General features: G+C 45.0%; 1 protein-coding gene across 2 annotated transcripts; it reads left to right on the forward strand.

The window, feature by feature from the left end:
- The first annotated feature begins 114 nt into the window (after positions 1-114).
- On the forward strand, positions 115-15,669 carry tbc1d15 (TBC1 domain family, member 15). 2 transcript variants are annotated; one of them, XM_030365939.1, is made up of 17 exons: positions 115-231; positions 813-914; positions 1,165-1,239; positions 1,562-1,703; positions 2,436-2,643; positions 3,547-3,649; positions 4,098-4,289; positions 7,926-8,054; positions 8,893-8,996; positions 9,209-9,303; positions 9,566-9,682; positions 9,970-10,070; positions 10,688-10,787; positions 11,205-11,302; positions 12,575-12,691; positions 13,248-13,334; positions 14,385-15,669. In XM_030365939.1, the coding sequence occupies exons 1-17, from the start codon at positions 208-210 to the stop codon at positions 14,589-14,591; spliced, it is 2,001 nt and encodes a 666-aa protein (XP_030221799.1). In that variant the 5' UTR covers positions 115-207; the 3' UTR covers positions 14,592-15,669. The 2 variants fall into 2 exon arrangements, with proteins under 2 accessions (XP_030221799.1, XP_030221800.1); XM_030365940.1 differs by having other exon boundaries at positions 4,101-4,289.
- The last annotated feature ends 482 nt before the right edge of the window (positions 15,670-16,151 follow it).

The raw sequence follows: 16,151 nt of genomic DNA on the forward strand, positions 1-16,151 counted from the left end.
AAAATATATATAAAATGTCGTTTTCCAAGGGTAACACTCCCGTACATATTTCAAACACCCAGACTAAAAAATAAAGAAATTCACCTTGTGGCACACACGTCATCATTCACTGGGCCTGCGCATTCCCCAACACGGAAGCTGAGGTGTCACTGTTGTTTTGGAAGTTGACAGGCACGTGAGTGGTTGTCGTCATTGACGGTAGGCGACATGGCGGCTGATACTTCCCAGAAGGTAGTGAACAATGTTAAACGGTCTAATCGATTGGCATTCCGTATAATGCCCGTGGTCGGGTCGTAACATTCGCCCCGTGTGCAAATTGCGAGTTTGTGTACAAAATCTGTTCCGTCGTACTTGTCTATATTTCCATATTAGCCTCATACACTGTAATAGCGGAGGTTAGCCAATAGCGAGCAGCAACGTCGGCTGCTAGCGTTACAGCATTCCATCCTGCTGAACGCCACGATAGCACACGAGTGTTGTGGTGATCAGGGTCTGCGGCGTGCCAGCGTCTCCAGCCTGATGGGTGTGAAGGGATGGAGTTATGATCCCAACGTACAGCGACTTTTTCCATGCATGTTAAATGCATAGACAGTATAATTCGATAAGCTAACTTAAGCACCAGCTAACAGAAAATAAGGCAACAGGAAAGCAAAGTGCTAACAGCTGAGCGATGAAATTTATAAATTATATTTGACATATATATATTACTAGTGTTGGTTTTTACCTTTCCTCTATGACATATGGTATTTAAACCAAATTGCATCCTTACCTTATCTTACGGTTGCTAACCAAATTTCTTGACTTTGTATCAGGTTTTATTCGAACAGGATGGCGTTTTCATACATTCAAACAGTAATGATGACTGCATTGAACAAGATCTACTAATTTCTGGGTCCATTCGAGTCGTCGACAAGGTATTGTTTTCTAAATCCTGTAACCGAGCCCAAATATCGACTCATTGTGCTGGTGGTAAACATTGCCAGCAATAACTGATACGATCATTTCAATGCTTAACAATTTCCAGCTTCATTTTTATTTAAAAGTTGCCCTCTGCTAGCTCATATGGCGATCATTCTAGTTGAATGTTCGTATAAGTTCCCCCGTTTCCAGGAATGTAGTGAAGCTGTTTTCCATCTGTTTTCCATCCTCCCCCGTGTTCTCCAGGATGGGGAGTTCCTTGTTGAATACAGACCTTTGGAGGACTCGGTCGACCCATCAAACATGCTATGTGCTGGCAAGGTTTGCTCTCTTGACATTCTCCATTACAATAATTGAGAATTAAAGATTAGTTTACACTCTTATTCTAAACGTTGCATCACCTCCACAGTTATTTACAATGTAAGTAGTCCAAATCCAAATTATGTATTTGTTTTGCTAATTTGATAGAGATGCACTAAGGGAGATGTGATTAGATTTAAGCCTATAAAATAATGGCTTTTTAACCTGAATCAACATTGACCACAACAATTAACAGACACATTCCCCTCTGCCAGCTGACATGGTGGGAGCATAGTAAACCACATGACAAACCCTTGTTTGTATACATTTGCTTGCATTCCAGGACTCCAGTTCTGTCATGGAATGGGGCCAGAGTGCAGAAGAGCGGCCGCACCAAGGGTTGGAGACTCAGCACAGCTATGAGACAGAGTGGGATATGGTGAACGCTATCTCCTTTAAGAAGAAGACCTTCTCCAATGGAGATGGTGGGTAATTCAGCCATGTGACTATCCTTTAACTCCCGTCTCCCGCCGGCAGGCAGTTGTTTGTTAGTTAGCATGTTTGTTTTTCAAATCAGTGATAATTACTTGAAACTAGCTGAATTTTCACATAATTGATAAGGTATGACGTATAGGTAGCGCTGCATAATTAATGCTTTTTTGGCCGTTGTAATTATTAAAAAAGATTAAATCAGATTTTGCACGCCTGTCAGATGATATCAATTTTTAAGCCATTATAACTCAGCAATAAGTGCTCTAACGGATCACAGGAATTCCCATTAAGGGCGATAGAATCTTCAGTGTCCATGCACGTTTTTTTTGTAATCACTACCACTTAATATATGACACGAGACAGTGTGAAGTTGCCAGGTTAGCAAATTGAATTGATAATCTGTTCATCGCAATGAAGTATCACAATCTCAATATCGGGCAGAATAATCGCAATGATAACTTGTCATAATTGTGCAAGCTTTGTAAATACAGGGTTAGGGTCCTCTGAAGAATGATCCAATCAAAGTAAATTGATAGGATCGAGACTGACACAACGTCCCATCAGAGCCCAACAGAGCCATTGTTCAACAATGCAAAGAACATTAATACAATAACAAAGGATAATATTCATGTATATTCTTCCACCATCAGAGGGGTTCCAACAAGCTCCTGGAATGTTCTGAGAATGTCATGAGTCCAATCTTCCTCTGGCCCTCTTCCCCTCAGGTGCCCTGAACCACAGTCAGGAGAGGTACCGTTGGGCCTTTACCTTCAGCGTCACTGACCTGCGTACCATCACAGTCAAAGTGGACAGCTGGTCCTCCCTCTTCTTCAAGCTAAAGGATACCTCGATCTCCCTGCCTACTCTCTACTTCCACCAGGGCGGTGTCTCAGAGTTCCTGGATAGCCTTCGAAGATGTGCCATGCTAAGCGAGTGAGTGGAACCTCGCAGAACCATAAACCACAGCTTGACACTGCAAGTTGCGAGTTGGCAGTAGCCCGACTGGCCAGACCGGTTCACAAATGCGTAATACTCTCAGTTCATTCTCCATTTCCAAGTTGCGTTTTCAAACCTGGTCACGGTTTATTGACGTTTGATAATTTAGAATTCTACAGTACTACTCTGGAGTCCTCTCAAAATGGCATAGTACACCAAATAATCCCATGATAGATTCTTATGCTCAAGCCCTTTGGGGCAATTGGTGTTCAGTTATGTGTCCTGCCTCCTGATGTGTGTCTGGAAGCCACTCGTCCTACCCTGAACATAATATCAGGTTAGATAACATCCTGGGCAGCCCAGGCAATGTGCATCGCTATCTTGGCCCAGATAGTGGTTTCTTATTAAAGTTCTTATCAAAGCCCGTTCATAATGGTAGTGCTCTGTATTGAGTGACAGGCGTCCTCAGGAGCAGTTTCCAGGCAGGTTGTGATGCTCCGTCACGCCGTGATCTCTTTCTGCCTTGTTTGTCATGTTTGTCATGAATGTTATTAACCCTGAAAGTGTTTGTGTGCGTGTCCAAAATAATATCTACTTCAATTATGGCTTTCATATCCTCTTAAATAGTTGTAAATGTTTTCCGGTTGTTTCTTGTTAGGAGTGTTCCACATGCAGAATAACGGCGTGTTACTACATGGCGCTACTCAGTGTTCCCCATCAGAATAACGACGTGTTACTACATGGCTACTCATCATTGGATTAAGGGCTTGCCCTACAAATCCGCAAGCCATGTCAAACGACTACACTGAACAAAACAGCCGACTTCCCCGCATCTCTTGACTGGGGCCGTGTCAGGTCTGAAGGGGTGTGATGTGAGTCCTGTTTTGTGTGTGTTCAAAGGTCTCCAGAAGATGAGAGCTGTCTGCTGGTCAGCACTGTCAACAAAACCCTGTCCCAGTCCTTCGAGAACCTGCTGGACGACAACAACTTTGGCCTTGTTCATGTAAACAGAATATTGACCAAAGACAAATAGCATGCTTTATAATAATCTCATAGACTTTAATAATATTCTCCCTATTCATTTAGTTCCAGCTTAATGTGTTAATAATGGGCGACAGTAGCTCAGGAGGTAGAGCCGGTCGGCTGGTAACCTGAAGGTTGCTGGTTCGATTCCCGGCTCCTCGTAGCGGAGTGTCGAGGTGTCCTTAAGCAAGCCCCCTAACCTATGTAAGACAATATTGTAAAGCGCTTTGAGTGGGCATTGGTTAGAACAGCGCTATGTAAATGCAGTCCATTTCCATTTCCATTTTACATTTATAACAACAACAAAAAAAGGGTTAAGAAAGTTTCAGGCAGTGCATCCTTGACTGCTGCCGTTCCATTCTGACCCCGAGCCGCGGGTTCATTTGAGGTCACCAGCAACGTGAACGTGTCCCTCTCCCGTTTGCCAGAAGCTGAAGAAGGACCCGTATGTGACGACGCTGGGGGGATTCTCCAAGGTCACCAACTACCTGTACGACGCCTTCCGCGGCGCCGAGGAGCAACAGCGGCCCCCCGAGGAGAGGGCGGACCTCCTGGGGGAGGTCATCCCCGGGCTGGAGATCAACCACCAGGAGGAGCCCGGCTTCGAGGTCATCACCCGGGTGAGTCTGGGGCCGTGTTCCAATAGCCATACTATCCCTACTTACTGGCCTTAGTTTGAGGACGTAGGGCGTGTTCCAATAGCCATACTATCCCTACTTACTGGCCTTAGTTTGAGGACGTAGGGCGTGTTCCAATAGCCATACTATCCCTACATACTGGCCTTAGTTTGAGGACGTAGGGCGTGTTCCAATAGCCATACTATCCCTACTTACTGGCCTTAGTTTGAGGACGTAGGGCGTGTTCCAATAGCCATACTATCCCTACATACTGGCCTTAGTTTGAGGACGTAGGGCGTGTTCCAATAGCCATACTATCCCTACTTACTGGCCTTAGTTTGAGGACGTAGGGCGTGTTCCAATAGCCATACTATCCCTACATACTGGCCTTAGTTTGAGGACGTAGGGCGTTCAAATAAGTGTACTCAAAGGACCCGGATGGTGTACTCAAAACGGTCAAACCGCGAAGTGTGGATCGATGTACACTTTTCGTACTCAACGGCAGCCATCTCAGCTACGTAGCGGAAGAGGGCAGGGCCAGGCTGAGCAAACATCGGCCCATTTTCCACATAGCCTGCATTAATAGTCATGTTGTACTTTTTATAGCTTTTATAGCTTTTTATAGCTGCTAGGCGTAAATGGTTCACCGTGTTTATTGCGGGGGAGGAGCCGCGGCGGCAGTCGCAATCGTAATTTCCGGTCAGTGCACCACGGAGCATTCGATTTGGAACAACACTGACATCTGAAAATCAGCGCACTTAGTGAGTGCGGATAGTGTACTACGTTTAAGTGTACTCATGGAAGTATGGATATTGGAACACAGCACAGGTCTCTGGCGACTCTGTCTTCTATTGCTGCTTCTTGCAACAGCGGGCCCCGCCTACACAGAGTCGAGACGATCAAGGATAGGATTTTGTTATTTGCATCCAAGACGGAAGGTTCAGAACGTGACTGAAACTTAAACAAAGCTTTTCTGTTCCCCATTGTGCGCTAATAACGTCCACCCTAGTTTCCATCGAAATGCAAAGATAGAAAGTCAATATTTAACTGTACTTCGTACAGTCTATGTGCATATGTGTGTCCAACATGAGGCGTTTCAAGTTATGGTCTCCTGGGCAGGTATACACCGAAGGACACACCGGGTCTTATGCCGGTCATCGTTTTGTAGTTCCCCGCATCAGAACACTGTAATAGCATCAGAACACTGTATTAGCATCATAACACTGTAATAGCATAATAGCCCTGGCCATAGTACAGAAACTGCTTTGGTCAGGGTCCCCAACGACCTGCTGATGGCAGCAGATACCGGTTCCCCATCACTTCTCATCCTCTTGGATTTAACAGCTGCTTTTGACACAGTCTACCACAATATCCTCCTCCACCGCCTGCACTACACCATTGGACTCACAGGAAATAAACACAACTGGTTCACCTCTTACCTCACCGGCAGAACCGAGCACGTCGCCCTTGGCAAAGCAAAATCACACACCCACAGTGTCATCTGTGGTGTCCCCCAGGGCTCGGTGTTCGGCCCCACCCTTTTCTCCCTCTACATGCTTCCCCTGGGCAGTGTCATCAGCAGGCATGGGTTATCTTACCATTGCTATGCTGATGACACACAGCTGTACCTCAGAACCACCCCCACTTATTCTTGCCCCCTGCCAACATCCACACTGACCACCTGCCTGGAGGAGATAGAGGCGTGGATGAAGCTCAACTTTCTGCAATTAAACAGCTCTAAGGCAGAAGCCATCCTCATCAGCACAACACATCAGCTCCGCTCCTCCGACATCACCAGCATCACTTTCTCTGGCCAAAACATTCCCCCTTCCACATCTGTCACCAACCTGGGTGTTAAAATGGACCAGCAACTAAATTATGACACCCACATCAATCACCTCCGAAGACCGCATTCTACCACCTCAAAAACATTGCCAAACTCCGGCCTAAATTCACCCTTTCAGATTCAGAGAGGCTCGTCCACGCCTTTGTCTCCTGCAGGTTGGATTACTGCAATGCACTCCTCATTGGGATCTCTGGCAAGAGAATCCAGAAGCTCCAGCACATGCAAAACAGCGCTGCCAGGATCCTGATGAGGGTGCGCAAATATGAACCCATCACCCCCCTCCTCAAATCCCTTCAGTGTCTCCCTGTCGCATTCAGAATAGAATACAAGGTCTCCCTCCTCACCCACCAGGGCATCCACGGACATGCCCCCCCCTACCTCCAGGAGCTCCTCACCCCCCAGACCCCCTCACGCACCCTTCACTCTGCATCAACACCAGGGTTCACGCTAGACTTTTTCTTGGGCAGTCAAATGTCCGACACTATTCCAGAATATCAGACATTTGGAATATCTTCCGGACGTTATTCACTAATAATTAAATAATCACCAAAAGTCCACATTTAAACGACAAACGAGACAAACTAAGTTGCTTCAATAAATGCCATTTATTAAATTAGCCTAGGCAAAAACATAACAGCCATTCTCAGCAAAAATGGTAAACGGGTAAAAAACTATTAATTCGATAATTGCAATTCTTGCAGGCTACTTTCGGCGTAACTTCATGGCATGGAAGTGCTCCGCTGCTCTCGAAAAGTTGAAGTCTTTCCACCCCGGCCCAAGGCTCGATATGCGCATCAGCCTCGTCACCTTTTCCTCAGCTAGGCGTCTGATAGATGTTTTAATCCTGTTTTGGAGAGAATAAGCCTTGTTCCGGGAAAACCTCAACCAGCGCATTTTGCGTCGCGTTAGCCTCCAAACAACGCGTCACGCTTTAGGAAAGACATGCATGTGCTTGTGCACTGCGCGTATTCATTAATGCGTGTGCGTGTTTGCCTCCCTGGTGAGCTCGGTAGGGAACCGCTGCTGGTTTTCATATGCTACTGATTAATTCATACATTAATGCAAACCTTTCTTTTTTTTTCCCGGACATGTGGGCCATTTACATTTTATTATACCGGACATGTGTGCGTGCATTCAGCCAATGTCCTGGCTATAGCCGGCTAACGTTAACACTGATCAACACACACCCTCAGACCACCCAAGACCAAGATCCGCACCATGGGCGATCAGGCTTACTCCGCTGCTGCCCCAAGACTATGGAACGCCCTCCTTGACCACCTGAAGGCCCCACAGAATACAGCTGTTTTTTACACTGTACACTGTAACACTGTAATAGCATCAGAACACTGTGATAGAATCGGAACACTGTGATATCTTTCTCTTTCACACTTGAGCTGCTATTGAGATGTGTGATTATTTTAATACGTCACCACAGCTGCTATTCATTTCGCTTTCGGTTTTGAAGTGGGAACTTTCATTATTAAAAAACTCAATAAACGCTTTGGAAATTCCCCCCTTGCCAGCCAGTAATGTTGGTGAACATCACTTAATTTATACAGTCTCTCAAGAACATTGCATGCAACGTCGAAGGATTGCCTTTTCACTAGTTGTGTAGCCTTCTTTATTAGTGCTCGTTGACTAGAGTACACGTTTACAGCCCCTCAGCATGCAGTCATTCCTTCCCTATGTACTGCTCCCACTGAGGTGCTTCACTGGTCTTATGGCGTGGCTCAGGTTCTTCCACACATTGTCCTGTTTAATGTATGGTTCCTGTGCTCTGGTTGGCTGTTCAGGTCGACCTCGGAGTGCGGCCAGACGTCCAGCGGGGGGAGCCCCTGAGCCCGGAGCAGTGGGGGGGGCACCAGGACCCCGAGGGGAGGGTAGTCAACGTCCCTCATCTCAAGCAAGTCATCTTCAAAGGGGCATGTTGAGTATATTACCATTCCGATTATTATTATCTTATTACAATCATGGAGCCTCTGGAGATATTCCTGATCTCGCAGATTCATATTCTGCGGTCTGTAATCTGATTCCAACCTTCATATATCCATAACCGGCCGTTTCTCCGGGCCCCACTCAAACTACACCTTATCTTGCATCGTATAAACAAGCTATATTTAAGATAGATTTAAAATGCCAGCATAAAAAAAAAGATTTATAAAAGTCACCCTTTTTTTTTTAGAACTTAAAAAGGAAATTAAAGACTTTGAAGTTGTTACATTTTCATAATTTTGCCATGGGGACTAAATTATATCCTCCAAACTGACTAATGCTGCTTTTGTCACTCTAGGCTAAATGGTATTTTTATGGCTATGAACGTTTTGACATAACTAAGATGGATTAGGAAAGGAGTTTGTCTTGGAACAATAATTATATGATGCTGTTATAACTTTGACTGTTACTGTCTATAAATAAAAGAGTTAATGTAATTGATATGAGAACAGACATATAACGATTGCAACATGTTTAATTTATTTATCTATTTATTAAAATAAAACTTAAGAACAGCGATCATTGTTATCATCTCTTAACAGACAATGATTAATTTATTTATTTATTATCATTATCGATTTAAATTCCCAATGCTAGACAACTCATAACTGTTTAGCCCCTGACCCTTCAACATTTGAACTAGTGACATGCAGAACTGACCGCAGTGATTGCCAAATACATTGATTTCAGGGTTGCAAGTTGTGTTTCATAACTGGAGACGGTATGGAGAACCGCCCCACTAAATCAAAGGTTTGTGTGATGGAACAGGGTCTGTGTCACATGTTGAGGAAGGAGGTCTGGAAGTTTCTGCTGGGATATTTCCCCTGGGACAGCACCCTGGAGGAGAGGAAGGCCGTGACCAGAGATAAGACGTATGCTTCTTCTTTTCTATACAATCTGGACCTTCTATAAACCACGGCCTGTTTTGCTGTTTGGTAACCCAAATACTGTTGCAAAGCTAAAGCAGTACCGTTTCCCTCCTGCATTTAACCATTTTATTACAGGGAATGAATCCAGTCTTCCAATCGTATTATGCCCCGGCTCCGGTGTTTATAAACGCTCTTCTGTCACCTGTGTCTTAAAGGGACGAGTACTTTAGGATGAAGCTGCAGTGGAAGTCTGTGAGCGAGGAGCAGGAGAGGAGAAACTCGAAACTCAGAGACAACAGGAGTCTCATCGGTAAGTCTGAGTCTTGCTGCGTGTGCTTAACCTTCACCAGGTTAGAGACACCTCATGGAGAACCAGGATGGATTTAGTCACCGCTCGTTTCAACTGGGTGTAAAGCCATCAATTTACTGTAATTGTAGAGGTCTCGCCATTACTGCTCTTTTGCGTAAAGGATCTATATGTGGCGGACCATCTCCGTTAGATGAAACTGATGGCAATGCATGGGATATAGTGCGGGAATAAGTGTTTGGTTCCACTCTTCCTGTGTCCTCAGAGAAGGACGTCAACAGAACGGACAGGACCAACCGGTTCTACGAGGGCATTGACAACCCGGGCCTCGTCCTGCTCCACGACATCCTCATGACCTACTGCATGTTCGACTTCGACCTGGGTGACTGGAAGAGACCTTGACAACATGTCAATCCTACTGAAATTTACATTTTCTTTAGCATCTTTATCACTGGGCTCCTTGCTCAGCTATTTTTGCTCAGCTAATAATAACATACTCAAAGTGAAGAAGATAATATATCTCACCAAGTCAACATAGGTCCCATGTTGTAGGGGGCATCTGATTAAGTGTGTGTGTGTGTGTGTGTGTGTGTGTGTGTGTGTGTGTGTGTGTGTGTGTGTGTGTGTGTGTGTGTGTGTGTGTGTGTGTGTGTGTGTGTGTGTGTGTAGGTTATGTCCAGGGGATGAGCGACCTTCTCTCTCCACTCCTGTTTGTGATGGAGAACGAGGTTGATGCCTTCTGGTGCTTTGTTTCCTTCATGGACCAGATGGTAAACGGTCTCTTCATCTAGCTTAAAACTGCTGTAGGGAAGATTGGAGAGTTGTAAAGAGAGGGAGCAGAATAGAGCAAATAATAATCATACCCTCCCTCCCTAAGATGGAAGTGTTGAATTCCATCCACAAACATTCAACTGTGATCCACAGAAAATATGGATTCCCTGAACCAATCATGCAAGAGCTCTCTCTGATTGGTTAGAAATTAGCCGGAGTGGTCAAAGTTAAAATCAAAACCAATATTTTCGATATATTCGCAGCTCTTTTCCCTTACCAACAGCTGAAGGTCTGCTGTGCCATTTCTAACTAATGACATTCAAATAATATCTTAGCTACAGCACCTTTAATCACATCTTTGAACTGGGGATACATGATGTTTGAAGTCACTCTTAAAGGGGACATTATACCACCAGGTGTGACTGTGATTGGCCTTACAAGCCGTTTCGAAAAAATCTGCCCCACATGACATCACTAGTGGGCGTGTCCACCTAGATCTGTGCTGGAAAATCAGTCTACCAGCCTACCCAGTGGACTGAAGTAAACGTTGCTTTTTCCAGTGGACTGAAGTAAACGTACCTTTAACACCTCATTGTGACTGATTGTGTGTGTGCAGCACCAGAACTTTGAGGAGCAGATGCAGGGCATGAAGACCCAGTTGGTCCAGCTCAGTTCTCTGCTGAGACTGCTGGATCTGAACTTCTGGAACTACCTGGGTACACCAAACGCCCCCCGACACACAGCCTCCCCTCCAGCTGTACACACTAGAGCCCGACCGATATAGGGTTTTTAAGGCAGATATGCCGATATATATCGGCCGATATATAGACTTCATTCACGCTGCCTGACTCTGGCTGATCAGAGGGTTTGGGGCTTTAGAGCGCCCTCTGGTGGACAAACTATGCAACGCCAACATTTATTTTATTTTATTTTTTAATATTCATTTATCGGCCATTATAAATGCCGATACCGAATAGTTTGAAAAATGCCTACCATCAGCCGGTCGGGCTCTAGTACACACACACGGCCTCCCGCGATATTTGCATATCGCGTTCTATTACATTGCGATTCAGATTTGAATCCGATTATTCATTCAGCCTACTCGTTTCTTACTCTTGTGTTTTTCCTTTCAGAGTCCCAGGACTCGGGATTCCTGTATTTCTGTTTCCGCTGGTTGCTGATCCGTTTTAAGCGGGAGCTGAGCTTCCCGGACGTCCTTCGGCTATGGGAGGTACGGTGGTCATCCTCTAGCCCAGACGAAGCCCCCTCTCCTGGCCTCAACCCCTCAGCCTGGAGGCATAAACAGATTGTCAGCGTGGACTTTAAAGAGCCGAATTCTAGGGATGGCGATGAACACATATGACGTGGTTTGGGTGTAAAATATAGTTATTATTTTTAAACAGATTTTAATGGTTATTATATAAGTCATATATATATAGTGTTTAGTGTTTTATTCGCGCAGGGATGCTTTCTAACATGGTACAGTGAAATGCTAACTGAACTAAAACCCACGAGACAAAGACACGTGGGCCATTATATTCTCAGAGCCCTTTTATCTGGCGAATATCCAGACTAAACGTCTGCAAGATCAACGCCCATCTCATTAACCGTTGGTTTGGATTCTGCAACGAACGCAAGAAGGTGAGGGGGTTATGCTCGGTGTTCACCACAAGGGGGGCAACTGAACCGGTTTAAACATCAAACTGTTGTGACCCCCAAATTAAAGCCAGGGCCTCCTTCCCAATTACTGAATAGTTCAGTTGATAGGAATTCAACTTTTTGGAGAAGAACCCAACTGGCCTCTCCAACCCCCCCCCTTCCCCCTTTATCAGCCTGCAGCAGCCCAGCTCCGCCCCCCACGTGACCGGCCCCACCTGGCAGCGTAAACAGCTTATCAAACTGCTTCGCCGCTAAGACGGGAGAAGAGCACAGGAGAGATTTAACACTTTCAAAAGCACACCAACCACACCAACCAACCGACCCTACCTGTCCGGGTAGGGTAGAGAGAGTGAGATGGCCTACTAGCAGCTATCTTAATTAAGTGTGGAGGAGCCTGATTGGAGATCAGGCGTGTTGCTAGACTGGGTGCCCCGCCCATTCCGCCGGCGATTTGAGTCCGCCCTGCAAAAGGGTCTGGAGAAGAGCAATACATTTCTTTCTGCTTCCGATACGTTTTGCGGAAGCAGAAAGAATACAATGACGACAGGGAAGCGACGGCAAGAAGCTAATCGCGTACAGAGTCTTTTGAATTAGGCCCGTTGATCACACCTTTTGTGCTGAAGAAAATGACAGCAGCCTCCCCAGACCAACTTTCAATCTACGTTGAGCTTGGTCTGGCAATAGCCAGGCTAGCGTGTTGCAGCTCCACACTCCCGCTCCCGCTTTGGCCAACTACTGTTGTTTTAAAATTTGCTATAAACTTGACTTGACACCTGAGACACGCCTCCACAATACACAACAATCTAGAGCAAGGTCATCACAGCAGCCCCACCTCTTTCCCCAGGTCATGTGGACGGGCCTGCCCTGCCAGAACCTCCACCTGCTGGTGTGCTGCTCCATCCTAGACTCGGAGAAACAGAAGATCATGGAGGAGAACTATGGCTTCAATGAAATCCTCAAGGTGAAAAAACACTGTATTGCAATAAGTGTCTCTGTCTTCAATTTGAATATGTTCTAAATAGGTCCTCTACATTTAGTTAGATGACATTCATTTAAAAGTGAGTTATTGAAAACAAATGCACAAAATGATTAATAAAAAATAAAGAAGGTGACTCAACAAGGAACAAAAGAGAAAGGAAGCCAACACACCACCACCACTACAGCCATCAGTGACAAAAGCTCCTCAGACAAAAACAGGAATACATTTTATATATGATCTTTGAACCAAATATTTATGATCCTTGAACCAAATATTTAGAACCAAATATTTAAAGTGAACTGCAACATTAAGCAGCACATTTTTTATTTGTACTTGATAAATGACTTGAGCGATTAATCGATTTTTCAAAATTAGACTCGATTACATTTTTGCAGATTACCTAAGCAATAAAGCGACTAATTGTTTTAGCCCTAGGAAGGAAGACATTCTTGAGACTGAGTACCACCACGATGTTGGAGTCATAGTTATTATGATGAAGGTTTCCCTGACCTTGTCAATCCCCCTGCCTCTCGAACAGCATGTTAATGAACTCTCCATGAAGCTGGACATAGAAGAGATTCTCCGTAAAGCAGAGGCCATCTGCTTACAGATCAAGGGTTGTAAGGTAAGCTAATTTTTTAGTCGTGCACAAACCACGCTGCACATAAAGTAATGCTAATGCTGCAAACAGAATAAATATTCTTATTGTACATAATTTCCAAATGACCAACTATTAAGGGATTATTATTTATAGTGATGGAGGTCATTAGTCGGTTGAACCCACTGAATCACACACTAAACCTTTACAGTGACGGAGGTCACTACTCTGTACTGAACCTTTACAGTGACGGAGGTCACTACTCTGTACTGAACCTTCACAGTGACGGAGGTCACTACTCTGTACTGAACCTTCACAGTGACGGAGGTCACTACTCGGTACCGAACCTTCACAGTTACGGAGGTCACTACTCGGTACCGAACCTTCACAGTGACGGAGGTCACTACTCGGTACTGAACCTTTACAGTGACGGAGGTCACTACTCGGTACTGAACCTTTACAGTGACGGAGGTCACTACTCGTTACTGAACCTTCACAGTGACGGAGGTCACTACTCGGTACTGAACCTTTACAGTGACGGAGGTCACTACTCGGTACTGAACCTTTACAGTGACGGAGGTCACTACTCTGTCCTGAACCTTTACAGTGACGGAGGTCACTACTCTGTACTAAACCTTTACAGTGACGGAGGTCACTACTCTGTACTGAACCTTTACAGTGACGGAGGTCACTACTCTGTACTGAACCTTTACAGTGACGGAGGTCACTACTCGGTACTGAACCTTTACAGTGACGGAGGTCACTACTCGGTACTGAACCTTTACAGTGACGGAGGTCACTACTCGGTACTGAACCTTTACAGTGACGGAGGTCACTACTCTGTACTGAACCTTTACAGTGACGGAGGTCACTACTCTGTACTGAACCTTTACAGTGACGGAGGTCACTACTCGGTACTGAACCTTTACAGTGACGGAGGTCACTACTCTGTACTGAACCTTTACAGTGACGGAGGTCACTACTCTGTACTGAACCTTTACAGTGACGGAGGTCACTACTCGACACACTAAACCTTTACAGCTTACATAAACCTTACATGTCGTACATCCTCCACAGGATCTGCCCCATTCCGTCAGCGACATCATGGGATTCAACACGGACGAAGATGCCGCAGAGGCCCCCAGGTCAGAGGGCCCGGAGCCCGCCAAGAGGAGCCACTCCCCCTCGCCAAGCCCCTCCCACCGGGGGCTAGCCTTCTCCAACGGCCACGGACACTTGAGAGAGAGCTCTCAGAACGGCTGCAAAGTGTCCTTTGTGTCCTAGTGTACGGAGAGAGCTGAACCTCAGAGACTGGGGCCGTCCAGCGGGGAAGCCTTTCCCGACAGGGTCGAGCTGGCTGTCCCGGAAGAGGAACGCCACTCCAGCCGTCGCCTTGGGATCAGGAGCCTTGATGATGATGATGATGATGATGATGATGATGATGATGAGATGGATGGATGGAATGTAAAAAAACAAACAAAAAAGGATTTAAGATAATTAAGAAACCTTATTTTTGTAATTTCTTGTACCATATTGTCTTTTCATTGAAGTAGTCCTTCCTGATGGTAACTACGTTTTCTAAAGGTCGGCTGAGGTCACTCCCCCACGCTCAACCATGCTCCGGTGATTAAACGATGGACTAATCATTTATTACATCAATAATCTAAACGCTGAGTGTAGGATTTTGGGTATGTTCTTTTTTGCATCCAATTTGGCAGCTGGTGTATTGCTGTTTTTTTTATTTTTCGAATTGAGGTTAGGAACTGTTTGAAACTGTGACGTACAGTTTATCAATATATTCGCCCAATGTATTCGACAGCTTGTATACCAGTTGGAGTCAGTATTAATGAGGAACATCAGTTTCTCCTGCTGTGTGGAGTGCCACCGTATGTTTAAATGACCTCTGACCCCCACCATCAGCCTTCACATTACTCTGGACCAGCATCGGTCCTCTGCTTCCAAAGCGAGTGTGCCAGTTCTTTATTTAGAGTTATTTTTTTATTCTAACTCTGAATCGCCCATTTGTACCCAGAGAAATCTGCTGCTCAATATATCGGAAGTCGTTATCAATATATACTACATTAAACTAACACCTCTTTTAAGGACTTATTTTGCAATTAGCCAATTTCTCTAGAACTTACTTTCAAAATTTGAAAGATATTAGATATTGATTTTTCTATAAATGTAACTTGCATAGAGGGTTTTTGAATGAGCCAACGGATTGATTAAATTGTTTTCACTTTGCTTTGCCAGCAGGATGGAGTGAGTCTGGTTGACCAGCTTTGAAATGATGTGTCTTTAAATGTCATGGCCTGGAAATGACACTATGGGGCAATAAAAAAATAAAAAATACTTCAAGGCATGGTGTTTTACTCCTTGTGAATCATTTGTAATCAAGCAGAACACTATTCTGACGTATTTCTCGCATGCTTATTATGAACTGGAAGAACAACAAAGTCTTTAACTTTTAATCAAAAATGTATTCATATCCTCACACTGCACACACGGGTTGTTGTTTTTTTGCTGTTGCACTTTGTTGGACTGCAGTGCAGAGTTTCAAAGTGAGTTATTAGCAATTACAAGCCGTTTTGAAAATCTGCCTCTTCTGACATCATAGGTGGGCGTGTCCACCTAGATGTATGACGGATAGATGAGCAACGTTTGCTACAGTCCACTGGGTAGGCTGGTAGACTGATCTCTCCACATCTAGGTGGACATGCCCACTTGTGATGTCAGAAGAGGCCGATTTTCAAAACGGCCTATAACGGCTAATCTCACTCACTTGGTAGTATAATATGTCACCTTTAAGGGGAATGGCATCACCTTATCACCTCAAACCACAAA

This window comes from Gadus morhua, chromosome 9 (assembly GCF_902167405.1).
Source record: "Gadus morhua chromosome 9, gadMor3.0, whole genome shotgun sequence".
Taxonomy (NCBI): domain Eukaryota; kingdom Metazoa; phylum Chordata; class Actinopteri; order Gadiformes; family Gadidae; genus Gadus; species Gadus morhua.

What these genes read in the sequence shown, in the direction of transcription:
- tbc1d15 (XM_030365939.1), top strand. Translation starts at nt 208, where the DNA reads ATGGCGGCTGATACTTCCCAGAAG. An exon ending in ACATGCTATGTGCTGGCAAG is followed by an intron (nt 1,240 to 1,561) that starts GTTTGCTCTCTT and finishes CTTGCATTCCAG; the next exon opens with GACTCCAGTTCTGTCATGGA. An exon ending in AGACAACAGGAGTCTCATCG is followed by an intron (nt 9,304 to 9,565) that starts GTAAGTCTGAGT and finishes CTGTGTCCTCAG; the next exon opens with AGAAGGACGTCAACAGAACG.